Below are 15,183 nucleotides of genomic sequence, written 5' to 3'. Positions count from 1 at the left end.
CACGTTGATGCCAGAGCACAGAACACTCTCCACCGCACATCTCTAAAAGGAGATGAGGACTGAGCTCTCAAGTCCTGCACGCTTCAACCTCCTCAGCAAGTACAGCCTCTGGTGAGCCTTCCTGATCAGGCTGGAAGTGTTGTTTTTCCTGTAGCCGTTCTCATCATTGTTTGTGATGCAACCAACCACAGCTGTGTCGTCCGCAAACCTTACAGTATGACAGCCTGGGTGGTTGGGTGAGCAGTGTGAACAGGAGGGGACTTAGCACACAGCCCTGAGGGGAGCCAGTGCTGAGGACTCTGGAAGATGAGGAGACGTTGTGGATCCTCACAGACTGTGATCTGTTGGTCAGGATGTCCAGAACCCAGTAACAAAGAGAGGAGCTCAGTCCAAGAGTCAGTAATTTATCGACGAGTATCTGCGGGATCATTGTTTTGAGGGCAGATGAGAAGTCCATGAAGAGCAATGGGCGTAGGAATTCTTCTGCTCCAGGTGGGTGAGAGTGGTGTGAACCACAGAAGAGATGGCATCTTCTGTGGATAGATTCTTGCGGTAGGCGTACTGATGTGGGTCTGAAATGACACTGAGGGTGGGCCATAATCAGCCTCTCAAAGCATTTCGTGACGATCGGCATGAAGGCTACTGGCTGATAGCCATTTAGACCTGTCGCAGCAGAGCTCTTGGGGACTGGGATGATGGTGGCGGTCTTCATACAGGTGGGGACAGCTGCCTGGATGAGGGAGGAGTTAAAAATGTTTGTCAGGACCTCAGAGAGCTGATCAGCGCAGTTCCTCAAAACCTGCCCGGGGATGTTGTCTGGGCTGGCAGCTTTGCGGGGGTTAATCCTCTTGAGGATCCTCTTCACTTCAGCTGCTGTCACACTGAGGGTTTCTCCATCAGGTGGTGGAGAGAGTCTGATGCTGGGGGGCGGTGCGTGTTAGGGTCCTCAAAGCGAGCGTAGAAACGGTTGAGAGCCTCAGGCAGAGAAGGGTCCCTGGGGCATTGTGTATCCCTGGTTTTGTAGTCAGTGATGCACTTGATGCCCCTCCACATACTGCGTGTGTCAGGTTTAAGTGGTTAAAATCCCCAGCCACTACCTAAAAACCTTCCAGGTGCTTATTCTGAAGCGAGCTGGTATTATTGTGTAGCTCCTTCAGTGCGTTGTTAGCATTAGCATGCGGTGCTATGTAGGCTGCTATGACGAACATCTCCAAAAACTGACAAGGTGAATAGAATGAGAGACATTTCACAGTCATGAATTCTACATCCTGAATTGAATTGATGGAAGCCTAATCTTAAAAGTAGAGATAGTGTCTGTCTCCTGGATCCAAACTGGAAGCTGGTTCCACAGAAGAGGGGCCTGAAAACTGAAGGCTCTGCCTCCCATTCTACTTTTAAATACTCTAGGGACAGCAAGTAAGCCTGCAGTGTGAGAGCGAAGTGCTCTAATAGGGTGATATGGTACTACAAGGTCATTAAGATAAGATGGGGCCTGATTATTTAAGACCTTGTATGTGAGGAGCAGGATATTGAATTCAAAATGGCAGCCATAGATGAAAAACCATCTCAGTGAGCACATCAGGGGTGTGTCCTGAGCTCGCTGCTGTTTAGACTGTTTACAGTCTAAACAGTACAGTCAGATCCAGCACCAACCACATTGTAAAGTTTCCAGATGACATGACAGTGATCGGTCCCATCAGTTACGGTGTTCAGTCCGTTTACAGAATGGACAGCTTGAAGTGTGGTGTAGATCCAAAAGTCACCATCAATGTGGACAAAATGAAAGAGAGAGTGATTTCAGGAGGCCCGGCAAAGATCACCACACAGACCTCAACACAAATGGTGGTGCTGTGGAGAGCGTGAGTAGTGTTTAGTTCCTGGGTATACTTTTGTTAAATGTCTGGACGTCTACTCTTCAGTCACATGCTGGATGCTTGGTTTCCTCTGTGATGATGTACAGAAGCAAAATCATTAAGTCTCTTAGTGCTGATGTGAGACCAGCTGAGTCTCTGTTTCCTCCAACAGGCCAAAGAGCTGCAGATGCTCAACAACCTTCGCAAACTCTTCATCGACGACATCGGAGCTCGAATCAAGAATGTAAGAATAAAAAGTAGCTTTACTTTTTCAGAGGAGCAGAGCTTTGATTCTTCACACAATCGCTGATGTCACTTCCTGCTTTGAATGCTGTCGCTGCTCCAGGTTTACAATAAGCTCATTTATCATTTTCCAGCTTATTTACATTCAAATTTAATAAAGTTTAAAGAGTACCATTGCGACATTGCATTTCCACTGATGTTAACGTATCTGATCTGCCTCAGTCCATTTTGTGTGCGTGCGTGTGTGTGTGTTTCTGTCTGTCCAGTGATAAAGTCTGATGTGTTATTGTCATGATCAGAGTTCAGAGAATGACAGCGATGAGGCTGGTGGCAGTTTGGCTCAGAGACAGAGGATCGTCTTCTTAGAAAATAACTTGGAGCAGCTCAGCAGGGTCCACAAACAGGTAAGTGATTCTCACCTGGTCTCTAAGCCCTACCCACAGGGTCACCCTCAACTGGTGTCTCCCGCATTGGAAGTTTGTGTTTCAGTTTTTAAAACCCGGATCTTTAGTGTGGGTCTGTCATTGACAGGTTGCTCTGTGATTGGATGTTTGGTGATGTTGTGTTTGTTGGCAATTATTTCTTGAAATATAACAGAGTACAGATCCTACAGTGAAGCTTGTGTCTCCAGCTGTGATCCTCTGTGTGACCATGTGAATGAGAAGGCGTCTCCCAGGTATAATAGTGCATAAAAGCTTAAGAATTTAGATGTGTAGACAGTGTAGAAGCTTCAAGGTGAAGGGACACTAAGTCCTACGATAAGGTGGACACTTGGGCAGTGATGTGAATAACGGCGTTACAAGTAACAGCGTTATTAACAGTGTTACTATTTTTCAGTAATAAGTAATCCCCAAAAATTGGTACCTTTGGTTATGGAAAAGTTAGGCCCTCTCACTACATTTGCAAAACCTTCTATCAGGAACCTTGGTGTAACTTTTGACTAGGGATGGGTATTGTTTCGGTTTTATCCGATACCAGTACCAAACCGGTACTTTTGAAATGGTGCCGGTGCTTAAACGGTGCTCGAACCGGTGCTTAAAGAATGGAGAACACAAACTTTGTCCAAAAACCTCTCATGTTTAACTGTTTTTTTGTAAAAAGATAACAATGTTAGCCTTTTCTGCAGCTATAGGGCATATATGGTCTCACTCTTGGCTGGAAGCAGTGCTTAAACAATGGAAAAACACAAACTTTGTCCAAAAACCTCTCATGTTTAGCTTTTTCCCACTTTTTCTTTGGTCATTTTAGCCTTTTTGGCCAGGGTGAAGGGAGTATCTGCCATCAAACAAGAAGACAGCCGCATGTAACTATGACAGTGTTTGCTAGTTCACCTTACATGCATTAATGTAATAACGTGGTTAGCGTACTCAACGTTAATTACACACGAACAACATGAAGCTACTCACGCAGAGGAGAACGGCTGCTGCTGCCATCATCATCCGTCATCATTTCTGCTACGCTGACAGGGCTAGGGGCCAGGACTCTACTCTTCGGGTTTTTGGGGGATGTTGCTAACTCCGGGTCCGATAACAGGCAACCCACCTGCAGTAGATGTGCACGGCGTGAGGTCTCGCAGCAAGCTATCAAATACGGTGCATTTCTCGGCTTTTAAAAAAACGCTATGCGTCACCAGGTGTTTCATCAGATTCGAGGAGTTACCTCCTTTGCACAGTATCAGCTTAAAGCACTTGTTGCAGGCTGCTGAGTTTGCATCTTTTGCTGTGAAGTACAGCCAGACTTTTGACCGCTTCGCCTTGGGCATTTTTAATCTGTAGCTCTGCTCTAAAAGAACGTACGTACCTGGGCCCGCCTACTACGCTTGCAAAAGTAAAATGATTGGCTAGAATCCAAAGTGTATGACATCTCAGTAAAAAAAACCCACCGAAATAAAGCACCGAAATGTGCGCTGCTTTTCGGTGTGGTTACTACCGTTTATGTCAGAACCGGTGCCATTACCGGTACCCATCCCTACTTTTGACTCAGCTCTGACTTTGGACACTCATGCTAATTTATTGGTTCGCTCCTGTTTTTATAATTTAAAAAATATTGCTAAGCTGAGTCCCATTGTTTCACGCTCAGAACTACAGGGAGTGCAGAATTATTAGGCAAATGAGTATTTTGTCCACATCATCCTCTTCATGCATGTTGTCTCACTCCAAGCTGTATAGGCTCGAAAGCCTACTACCAATTAAGCATATTAGGTGATGTGCATCAATGTAATGAGAAGGGGTGTGGTCTAATGACATCAACACCCTATATCAGGTGTGCATAATTATTAGGCAACTTCCTTTCCTTTGGCAAAATGGGTCAAAAGAAGGACTTGACAGGCTCAGAAAAGTCAAAAATAGTGAGATATCTTGCAGAGGGATGCAGCAGTCTTAAAATTGCAAAGCTTCTGAAGCGTGATCATCGAACAATCAAGCGTTTCATTCAAAATAGTCAACAGGGTCGCAAGAAGCGTGTGGAAAACCAAGGCGCAAAATAACTGCCCATGAACTGAGAAAAGTCAAGCGTGCAGCTGCCAAGATGCCACTTGCCACCAGTTTGGCCATATTTCAGAGCTGCAACATCACTGGAGTGCCCAAAAGCACAAGGTGTGCAATACTCAGAGACATGGCCAAGGTAAGAAAGGCTGAAAGATGACCACCACTGAACAAGACACACAAGCTGAAACGTCAAGACTGGGCCAAGAAATATCTCAAGACTGATTTTTCTAAGGTTTTATGGACTGATGAAATGAGAGTGAGTCTTGATGGGCCAGATGGATGGGCCCGTGGCTGGATTGGTAAAGGGCAGAGAGCTCCAGTCCCACTCAGACGCCAACAAGGTGGAGGTGGAGTACTGGTTTGGGCTGGTATCATCAAAGATGAGCTTGTGGGGCCTTTTTCGGGTTGAGGATGGAGTCAAGCTCAACTCCCAGTCCTACTGCCAGTTTCTGGAAGACACCTTCTTCAAGCAGTGGTACAGGAAGAAGTCTGCATCCTTCAAGAAAAACATGATTTTCATGCAGGACAATGCTCCATCACACGTGTCCAAGTACTCCACAGCGTGGCTGGCAAGAAAGAGTATAAAAGAAGAAAAACTAATGACATGGCCTCCTTGTTCACCTGATCTGAACCCCATTGAGAACCTGTGGTCCATCATCAAATGTGAGATTTACAAGGAGGAAAACAGTACACCTCTGAACAGTGTCTGGGAGGCTGTGGTTGCTGCTGCACGCAATGTTGATGGTGAACAGACCAAAACACTGACAGAATCCATGGATGGCAGGCTTTTGAGTGTCCTTGCAAAGAAAGGTGGCTATATTGGTCACTGATTTGTTTTTGTTTTGTTTTTGAATGTCAGAAATGTATATTTGTGAATGTGGAGATGTTATATTGGTTTCACTGGTAAAAATAAATAATTGAAATGGGTATATTGTGGAGGTAAACACAGACGACACGAGAGCTCTCGATTAACACTCGTCGTTTATTGTCATCACCACAGAACTGAACTCTTTTCCCTCCAAAACATAACAACAACACTTCCTGAGGACTGGGTGTGAGTGGAGCCCTCCAGTGGTCCACCACACATGCCCCCCCCGAACACCCAGTAGGGTCATCCCCTAGTCCAGAACCCTTGTCTTAATCAAACGGCCAGAACGGCTGAACCGGGGAGGTGGAGAGCTGGCTGAGGGGAAACGTGCCTGAGGACCAGGCTGGCATGGGCGGCCAGGAGAAGCTGAAGATAGCTCGGGCCCTGCCAGGTGGGGGGTGCTCCCAGAGGAAGAAGCAGGGTTGTCCAGTCCAGTGGAAGGCGGGCGGCCACGGCGGGGGGCCTGAGCCGGCACCAACTGATCATCCTGCAGCACATGTGCCGGCTTAAGTCTGTCAATAGAAACAGTCTCCTGACGACCCCCAAAGTCCAAAAGGAAATGCTTCCGGCCCGGTTGAATAACCCTAAAGGGGCCGTCATACAGTGGACGCAGCAGAGGCCTATGAGCGTCATGCCTGACGAAAACAAACTGCGAAGAGTCCAACGACCTCGGAACAAAGGTGTCGGGCAGACAATGGTGCACTGGGCCAGGAAGAGAAAACGAGTCTCTTGGGGGACGGAGAGACAGCACAGAGGGAGCGAAGCACGGGGTGGCTCTCGGGCAAGAATTCCCCGAGGGACCCGGAGGGGCTGACCGAGGACAAGTTCAGCCGGGAAACCCCGAGGTCTTCTTTAACCACGCAGCGCAACCCCAGTAAAACCCATGGGAGGCGGTCAACCCAGTTGCCATCTGTGAGAGAAGCACGGAACGCGGCCTTAAGCGACCGGTGGAACGCCGCACATCCCGTTGGCCTGCGGGTGGTACGCAGTGGTTCGGTGGACCTTGATGCCCAGGCCATCAGCCATGGCAGACCAAAGCTCGAAAAGCGAACTGGGGGCCCCTGTCTGAGGTGATGTCGGCAGGGGGACCGAAACGCGAAACCCACGTTGACAAAAATGCCCTGGCCACTGCTGCTGCTGTAGTGGACGCCGGAGGCATCGCCTCAGGCCAGCGGGTTGTGCGGTCGACCACAGTCAAAAGGTGGGTGAAACCTTGTGACTGCGGCAGGGGACCAACCAGATCCACATGTACATGATCAAAACGCCTCCCTGGAACGCGGAAGGATTCGAGGGGCACCTGTGTGTGCCTATGGATCTTAGCGCGTTGGCATGGGATGCACGCCGCTGCTCATTCTTTCACCGATTTACGAAGGCCCGGCCAAACGAACCTAGAGCTGACCAGCTTGACCGAGGCCCGGACGCCTGGATGAGAGAGGGCGTGTACGGAGTCGAAAACGCGACGACGCCACGAAAGTGGAACTACAGGGCGTGGTCGGCCGGTGGAAACGTCCACAGCAGGCTAGGCCCGCCGTTCCACACGGGTCTGTCCTCCAGTACAAGGCCCGTCCTGCTCAGACCGAAGGGCAAGGGCGTCCGGGTCTGCCCGTTGATCAGCGACCATAGCGTCCAAAGTCTATGCCAACGTAAACGGGAGAAACCAGCGCCGGGATAGACAGTCGGCCACGCAGTTGGACTTACCAGCCACGTGCTGAATGTCAGTTGTGAACTCGGAAATGGCTGCCAGCTGGCGCTGCTGGCGCCCGCTCCATGGGTCAGAGACCTTGGACATCGCGAATGTCAAGGGTTTATGATCAACGTACGCGGTGAAACTCCGACCCTCGAGAAAAAAACGAAAATGCCGGGTCGCAAGGTGCAGGGCCAGCAACTCCCTGTCAAAAACGCTATATTTGCGCTCACTGTCCCTAAGCGTGCGACTGAAAAAGGCAAGCGGTTGCCAGACACCGGAGACCCGCTGCTCCAAAACTGCGCCCACCGCCACGTCCGACGCATTGGTGGTCAACGCGATCTCCGCCGATGGAAACGGGTGGGCAAGCAGGGCGGCGTTTGCCAGCGCGGCCTTAGCATCAGAAAACGCCTGGATGCGTTCAGGGAGCCAATCAATCGGGTCCTTAGCAGTTTTACTCTTCAAGGCAGCATAGAGAGGCTGCAGCAGGTGCGCGGCTCTGGGGAGAAAGCGGTTGTAGAAATTCATCATCCCCAAGAACTCCTGCAGCGCTTTAACGGACGCAGGACGCGGAAAAGCCGAAACGGCCCGGACCTTGTCCGGCAACGGAACCACACCGTCAGCGGAAATGCGGTGGCCCAAGAAATCCAGAACCGGCAAGCCGAACTGGCACTTGGAGGGTTGACGATCAGGCCGTGTGCGCCAAGCGCTGGAAAACCTGACGCAAAATGTGACGCGCGCTGACTCTCAGAACAGCTGGCCACCAATATATCGTCAAGGTACACGAAGACGAAAGGCAGCCCGCGCAAGACAGAGTCCATCAACCGCTGAAAAGTCTGGGCGGCGCCTTTCAGGCCGAACGGCATGAGCAAAAATTAAAACAGGCCGAAAGGGGTAATAACGGCAGTTTTCGGGACGTCTTGGTAGCGCCGACGGGAACCTGGTGATACCCCTGCACTAAGTCAATTTTAGAAAAAATCGAGGTGCCGGCGAGGTGGGCGGAAAAATCCTGTATGTGGGGAATGGGGTAACGGTCGCTTCCGTGACATTATTCAAACGGCGAAAATCCCCACACGGCCGCCACCGACCGTCGGACTTGGGCACCATGTGTAGCGGAGAGGCCCAGGCACTATTCGAACGCTGCACAATGCTGAGGCGCTCCATGGCGGCAAACTCTTCCCGAGCGACGACGGAGAGTTTCGCGGGGTCGTCGGCGGCGCGCTGCGGCGCACCGGGGACCGACCGTCGAATATAATGTTCAACCCCGTGCTTCGTTGCCGTGTTTGAGAAATTAGGAACAGTCAGTGAAGGGAACTCAGAGAGCAAACGCTGAAAAAACATTCCCAGAAGTCACCAAATTAGCCCGATTCAGGGGCTCGATGGCGCGAGTGAAACAGGGCACTGAAGAAAAAGACTGGGCGTCGATTAAGCGTCTGTTAGCGACATCGACCAGCAGTCCGTGAGCACAAAGAAAATCAGCGCCCAAAATAGGAACAGAGCTAGCGGCAACAACAAAGGTCCATTGGAAATCCCGACCATGAAAACAAACAGTCACGAACCTTTCCCCGAACGAGCCATTAGCCGCAATGAGCTGCGGTCCGCAGCCCGCTGCTAAACTGTCGGCGCCGGACGGGGGAAGGAGGCTCTTCTGTGAGCCGGAGTCGACCCGGAGCGCGAGTCTTCTATGAAGAGCAGCTTTTCTTTGTCGCCAGCGGTCGCGGCCACTACAGCGCGCTGTCGGGTCCCGTGTCCCAGGGTAGGAAAAACACAAGGCAGCAAACAGCGGCACGCTCTGGGGCCAAAACGCTGATGGTAGAAACAGAGGTCCCGTCCGCAGTGTGGCTGTGCCGCGACCTTTGCCGCCAGCGAAGGAGCGGACACGTCGGGGCAGGTCAGCGGGGAAGTAGGAGGCGAGGCTGGAACTAGGTCGTGATCGTGGAAAGCACGGGTAGCCAAGAGAATACGATCCGCCCCTCAGCCAGGGAGCGATAATCCTTCGTGCCCAGAAGTGGAGAGTTGGCGAGGCCAGCTCTCACGGCCGCCGCAGCTGTCGGAGGAAGATGGGGCGAACAGGAATCCCCGTCGTCCGGACCGAGAAAGGACAGCATGCGCTCCATCAGTTCGAGAGCCGTACCGCCACCCAGGCCTGAGAGGGAGAGGAGCTTCTCGGCTCGCTCTGCGTCGGAGAGGGCATAGCGCTGAAGAAGCAGCTCCTTAAGGGCGGCGTACTTCCCTCGGGCAGGTGGGTCCCGGGGGAGAGGCAACGCACGACGGGTGGCTAGCGGGTCGAGAGAGGCCACCACCTGGTGATATTTCGTGTCGTCAGCCGAGATGCCATGAAGGGCGAACTGAGCCTCCACGTGCACGAACCACGACGGGGGATCGTGAAGCCAAAAGTCTGGCAGCTCGAGCGGCACAGCAAACGCAGCCGCAGCCGGAGGCAGAGGGCTGGCGGCTGCTGATGCATCCAGAGTGGAGTCGGTGCCACCATCGGACTGCAGCATGTTCGAGTCAGGGGTCACCAATGTGGAGGTAAACACAGATGACACGAGAGCTCTCGATTAACACTCGTCGTTTATTCTCATCACCACAGAACTGAACTCTTTTCCCTCCAAAACATAACAACAACACTTCCTGAGGACTGGGTGTGAGTGGAGCCCTCCAGTGGTCCACCACAATATATTTGTTTTTTGTTAAGTTGCCTAATAATTATGCACAGTAATAGTCACCTGCACACACAGATATCCCCCTAAAATAGCTAAAACTACAAACAAACTAAAAACTACTTCCAAAAACATTCAGCTTTGATATTAATGAGTTTTTTGGGTTCATTGAGAACATGGTTGTTGTTCAATAATAAAATTATTCCTCAAAAATACAACTTGCCTAATAATTCTGCACTCCCTGTAGAAATGGTCATCCATGCATTTGTCTCATCTCGTTTAGATTATTACAATTCTTTGTTTACTTGTTTAAGTAAAGCCTCTGTGGATCATTTGCAAGTTGTTCAGAACGCTGCCGCAAAGCTTCTGACCAAATCTTCTAAATACTCCCATGTTACACCCCTGCTGATCCAGTTGCACTGGCTTCCCATAAAATTCAGAATCCACTTCAAAATTTTGACTTTGACATTCAGGGCTCTGCATGGACATGCACCAACCTATATCAGAGATCTTTTACATCAGTACATCTCCAGCAGGTCCTTGAGGTCATGTGATCAGGGCTTGCTGGTCGTCCAACATATGAGGCTGAAAATGAAAGGCGATAGAGCGTTTGTAACTGTGGCCCCCAGACTCTGGAACTACCTTCCTTTAAACCTGAGATCTGTGCACTCAGTGGTTTCATTTAAAAAACAGCTAAAAACCCATCTTTTTAAACTTGCTTTTGGTTGATTTCTGTTTTTATGTTTTAGCTTTTCTGTGAAGCACTTTGTGATTTTTGTCTTGAAAGGTGCTATACAAATAAAATTTTACCTACTTTACTTACTTAATCTAACTAATTACTATTTCTATCGTTACAACGCCGTTACCGTTACTAACAAGAAAATGCGATGCGGTTGCGTTACTATTTTTCAACAAACAGATGGTTGAAGCTGTGTTCAGCTTACCGCATCTTATATCAGTTGCACAGAAGTAGCTGTAAGTAATCTGGGCGCTACAGCTTTAAGCAGCTGCGCGCTCCCGTGGGCGGCAAACAGTTTCTAGCAGATGATCAGTTTTTGGCACAACACCTGGAGCTAAGGGGGCAAAACAATCGCATGAGTGCTGCTGTTTGACTGAGGAAGAATAAAGCAGTCGTGGTAAGCCAATCACATGACCACTTTAAGATGCCAAAGCAACAAGGTGATATATACCAGTTTTTAAATTGTGTTGATAGGCCACGTAAAACCAGAGTCATGATAAACAATATATACGCGGCATTTTTTTCCTGAATACTTTCGGCACGTTTAGTGTCTAAGGAAAGCGCTAGCAAGCACTCTCTGCTTATGAGCAGAAACAAAACAAACAAACAAAACAAAAAACAGCCCGTTCGTGTTGGTGGAAAAATTCACCATGTCGACCAATCAAAAAATGATATGGCAACATGACATTTGGTTGTTTAGGAAGAGGGGGAAGTTTTAGGAGTGACAGCGAGTGAGAGAGAGAGAGAGAGAGACAGACAGACAGTAGAAAAAGAGAGAGAGTGAGTTTTGAGATGTGAGAGATTTGTGACGTTTAGCGTGTTTGCAGTGTGTAGTTAATGTGTTGTCTTGTGTAGTTAGTGTGTAGTGTAGAGGATAGTTTTGTGTTGTGTGTCAGAACAATGAGGCGACTGCTGAATGAAAACAGGAGCAGTGATACACCTGCTGCTGGCAGACCTGCAGGTATCAGGCTGTGATGTTCTCCTTTATAGTGGACAGAAATTTTTGCAGTGTCACAAATAATTTGTGTGGCATCTTATTGAATGCAGAACAGCTGATTGTTATGTAAATAGTTTGAAATGGTTATTTAAAAAAGGGGTAAAAGGTAAATGGCTGCAAATAACTTTGTTTGCAAAACCTGTGCATATGATTTTAAAACGGACAATTTATATTTGCATTTAAGGTTATGAAATATGATTCATTAAACATGTTTGTGGTTGTTACAGTAAAAACTATAACTTTTTCTACTCAGATTTTATGTTTTTTGTCGGATTTTAGATCAATTGTGTTAATACAGTCTGTCAAAATGAAAACATAACTGTAAATTCAGACACGTGAGGTTGTGCTGAAAAGAATGATACCAAACAAGGCAAATAAACAGTTTTTAAAGGTGAAATGTGGAGGGGAAATCAAAAGTAGTTAAAAATGGCCAATTATACCCTGGACCCCAGAGGTTTAAATGTTTTTTTAAAGTAACGCAATAGTTACTTTTCAAGTAATTAATTACTTTTAGAATCTTGTAACTCAGTTACTAACTCAGTTACTTTTTTGAAGAAGTAACTAGTAATTATAATTAATTACTTTTTCAAAGTAACTTGTCCAACACTGCACTTGGGACCGCTTGAGACAAAACAACATCTGGCGTCTCAGTCAGGGTTGCTTTCACGGTCACTAAGACAACAGGCTGTTAGGTGAAAGGTGAGAGAATAGGGAAAAGCACTCAGTACACGTTTAACAGAGTTTGTAGGTGCAGCTCCCCAGGCGGACTGCTGAGAGGCTGGGACCAGCCTGGGGCACCGACGAAGGGAGAATTAAGTGTAAACTATGATTTCTCCCCATTAGTTTTAATCAATCAGATAGATGCACAGTCTCTTATAAAACTTTGTATACTGATAAGTTGAGAAACTCTGATTTGGGAAGACGGACTGCAGCTTTACACCCTGTGGTCTTCTGAACAAAAGGGATCCATGTACATGATAACATGTAATCATTCATCACCTGCTTTAATAAATAATAATTAAAGAAAGAAGTGTTTTACTGGGGATTCCTCAAGGTGGATAAACAAACACGCTGTCAAGTCACATAACTGACAGTAGCTGTTTCCTCCAGCTGGTTCGGGATAACGCTGAGCTCCGCTGTGAGCTGCCCAAATTGGAGAAGCGTCTTCGGGCGACAGCGGAGCGAGTGAAAGCTCTGGAAACAGCTCTGAAAAATGCAAAAGAGTCGGCTGTGAAGGATCGCAAACGATACCAACAGGAAGTTGACCGCATCAAAGAGGCCGTGCGGTCCAAAAACCTGTTCAGGAAAGGACACTCAGCTCAGATCGGTGAGAAGATAACTTAAAATAGGCCAAGTCTGATATGTGATGTGATAGGCTGTTTGTCATTACCTAAACTCTCCTGTTACCTGCATTCATATAGCCAAGCCAATAAGAGCCGGTCATCAGCACCATCAGAATCCGTCCTCCTCCCATGCTATCCGACCGATCATCAGAGGAGGGGGTGCAGGGTCCAGCCCACGACACCAACCCCCCCGACACCAACCTCAGCAACATCTCCACCAGAGCCACAGCAAGTAGGCTCCAGGTGAGTCACACCTCAGAAACCATGGCACACATCTACATAGCTTCAGCCACAACTTTATTTCTGTCAGCACTGCTTGTCAAACTGATCTGTTTTATTACAGCTCATTAAATAAAATGCTTGGGAGCTTTTCTATATTTGAGTGAAGGAAAAAAGGATAAAAGACATGCTGTGGGAGAGAGCCAGAGATTAATAATATCTAATGATTAAATGCAGAGGTGTATAAACACAGGGTGAGTGAAAAAGGTGACTGAAGAAGAAACACCCAGTGCATCCTGGGAATCCCCCGGCAGCCTACACCCACATAGCAAGCAGGTCTGGCCCCGATCTGGTATCAAGCCGGCACTGCTGGTTGACTTCTGGCATGGTAAGTGGTATGTCATCCAGATACGGGCCAGGCCTGGCGTAGATGGCACTGTTTATGTTCCTATTTTCCTATTTTAGTTAGAAGACCCAAATGCCATGTTGCAATACTACAGGGAGTGCAGAATTATTAGGCAAGTTGTATTTTTGAGGAATAATTTTATTATTGAACAACAACCATGTTCTCAATGAACCCAAAAAACTCATTAATATCAAAGCTGAATGTTTTTGGAAGTAGTTTTAGTTTGTTTTAGTTTTAGCTATTTTAGGGGATATCTGTGTGTGCAGGTGACTATTACTGTGCATAATTATTAGGCAACTTAACAAAAAACAAATATATATATATATATATATTTATATACCCATTTCAATTATTTATTTTTACCAGTGAAACCAATATAACATCTCCACATTCACAAATATACATTTCTGACATTCAAAAACAAAACAAAAACAAAATCAGCGACCAATATAACCACCTTTCTTTGCAAGGACACTCAAAAGCCTGCCATCCATGGATTCTGTCAGTGTTTTGGTCTGTTCACCATCAACATTATGTGCAGCAGCAACCACAGCCTCCCAGACACTGTTCAGAGAGGTGTACTGTTTTCCCTCCTTGTAAATCTCACATTTGATGATGGACCACAGGTTCTCAATGGGGTTCAGATCAGGTGAACAAGGAGGCCATGTCATTAGTTTTTCTTCTTTTATACTCTTTCTTGCCAGCCACGCTGTGGAGTACTTGGACACGTGTGATGGAGCATTGTCCTGCATGAAAATCATGTTTTTCTTGAAGGATGCAGACTTCTTCCTGTACCACTGCTTGAAGAAGGTGTCTTCCAGAAACTGGCAGTAGGACTGGGAGTTGAGCTTGACTCCATCCTCAACCCGAAAAGGCCCCACAAGCTCATCTTTGATGATACCAGCCCAAACCAGTACTCCACCTCCACCTTGCTGGCGTCTGAGTGGGAGTGGAGCTCTCTGCCCTTTACCAATCCAGCCACGGGCCCATCCATCTGGCCCATCAAGACTCACTCTCATTTCATCAGTCCATAAAACCTTAGAAAAATCAGTCTTGAGATATTTCTTGGCCCAGTCTTGACGTTTCAGCTTGTGTGTCTTGTTCAGTGGTGGTCATCTTTCAGCCTTTCTTACCTTGGCCATGTCTCTGAGTATTGCACACCTTGTGCTTTTGGGCACTCCAGTGATGTTACAGCTCTGAAATATGGCCAAACTGGTGGCAAGTGGCATCTTGGCAGCTGCCGCTTGACTTTTCTCAGTTCATGGGCAGTTATTTTGCGCCTTGGTTTTTCCACACGCTTCTTGCGACCCTGTTGACTATTTTGAATGAAACGCTTGATTGTTCGATGATCACGCTTCAGAAGCTTTGCAATTTTAAGACTGCTGCATCCCTCTGCAAGATATCTCACTATTTTTGACTTTTCTGAGCCTGTCAAGTCCTTCTTTTGACCCATTTTGCCAAAGGAAAGGAAGTTGCCTAATAATTATGCACACCTGATATAGGGTGTTGATGTCATTAGACCACACCCCTTCTCATTACAGAGATGCACATCACCTAATATGCTTAATTGGTAGTAGGCTTTCGAGCCTATACAGCTTGGAGTAAGACAACATGCATGAAGAGGATGATGTGGACAAAATACTCATTTGCCTAATAATTCTGCACTCCCTGTATACTGCTAT

General features: G+C 47.6%; 1 protein-coding gene across 1 annotated transcript in view; it reads left to right on the top strand.

The window, feature by feature from the left end:
- LOC116316797 (kinesin heavy chain-like) overlaps positions 1-15,183 on the top strand; it is a 64,016-nt gene that overhangs the window by 34,123 nt on the left and 14,710 nt on the right. The window contains exons 22-25 of the mRNA XM_039599579.1: positions 2,026-2,097; positions 2,396-2,500; positions 12,644-12,860; positions 12,955-13,119. Of these exons, the coding sequence (XP_039455513.1) occupies positions 2,026-2,097; positions 2,396-2,500; positions 12,644-12,860; positions 12,955-13,112 (552 nt within the window). The 3' untranslated portion in view covers positions 13,113-13,119. The remainder of the gene's footprint in view (positions 1-2,025; positions 2,098-2,395; positions 2,501-12,643; positions 12,861-12,954; positions 13,120-15,183) is intronic.

This window comes from Oreochromis aureus, linkage group 16 (assembly GCF_013358895.1).
Source record: "Oreochromis aureus strain Israel breed Guangdong linkage group 16, ZZ_aureus, whole genome shotgun sequence".
Classification (NCBI taxonomy): Eukaryota; Metazoa; Chordata; class Actinopteri; order Cichliformes; family Cichlidae; genus Oreochromis; species Oreochromis aureus.
This window is presented reverse-complemented; position numbering and strand designations above follow the sequence as displayed.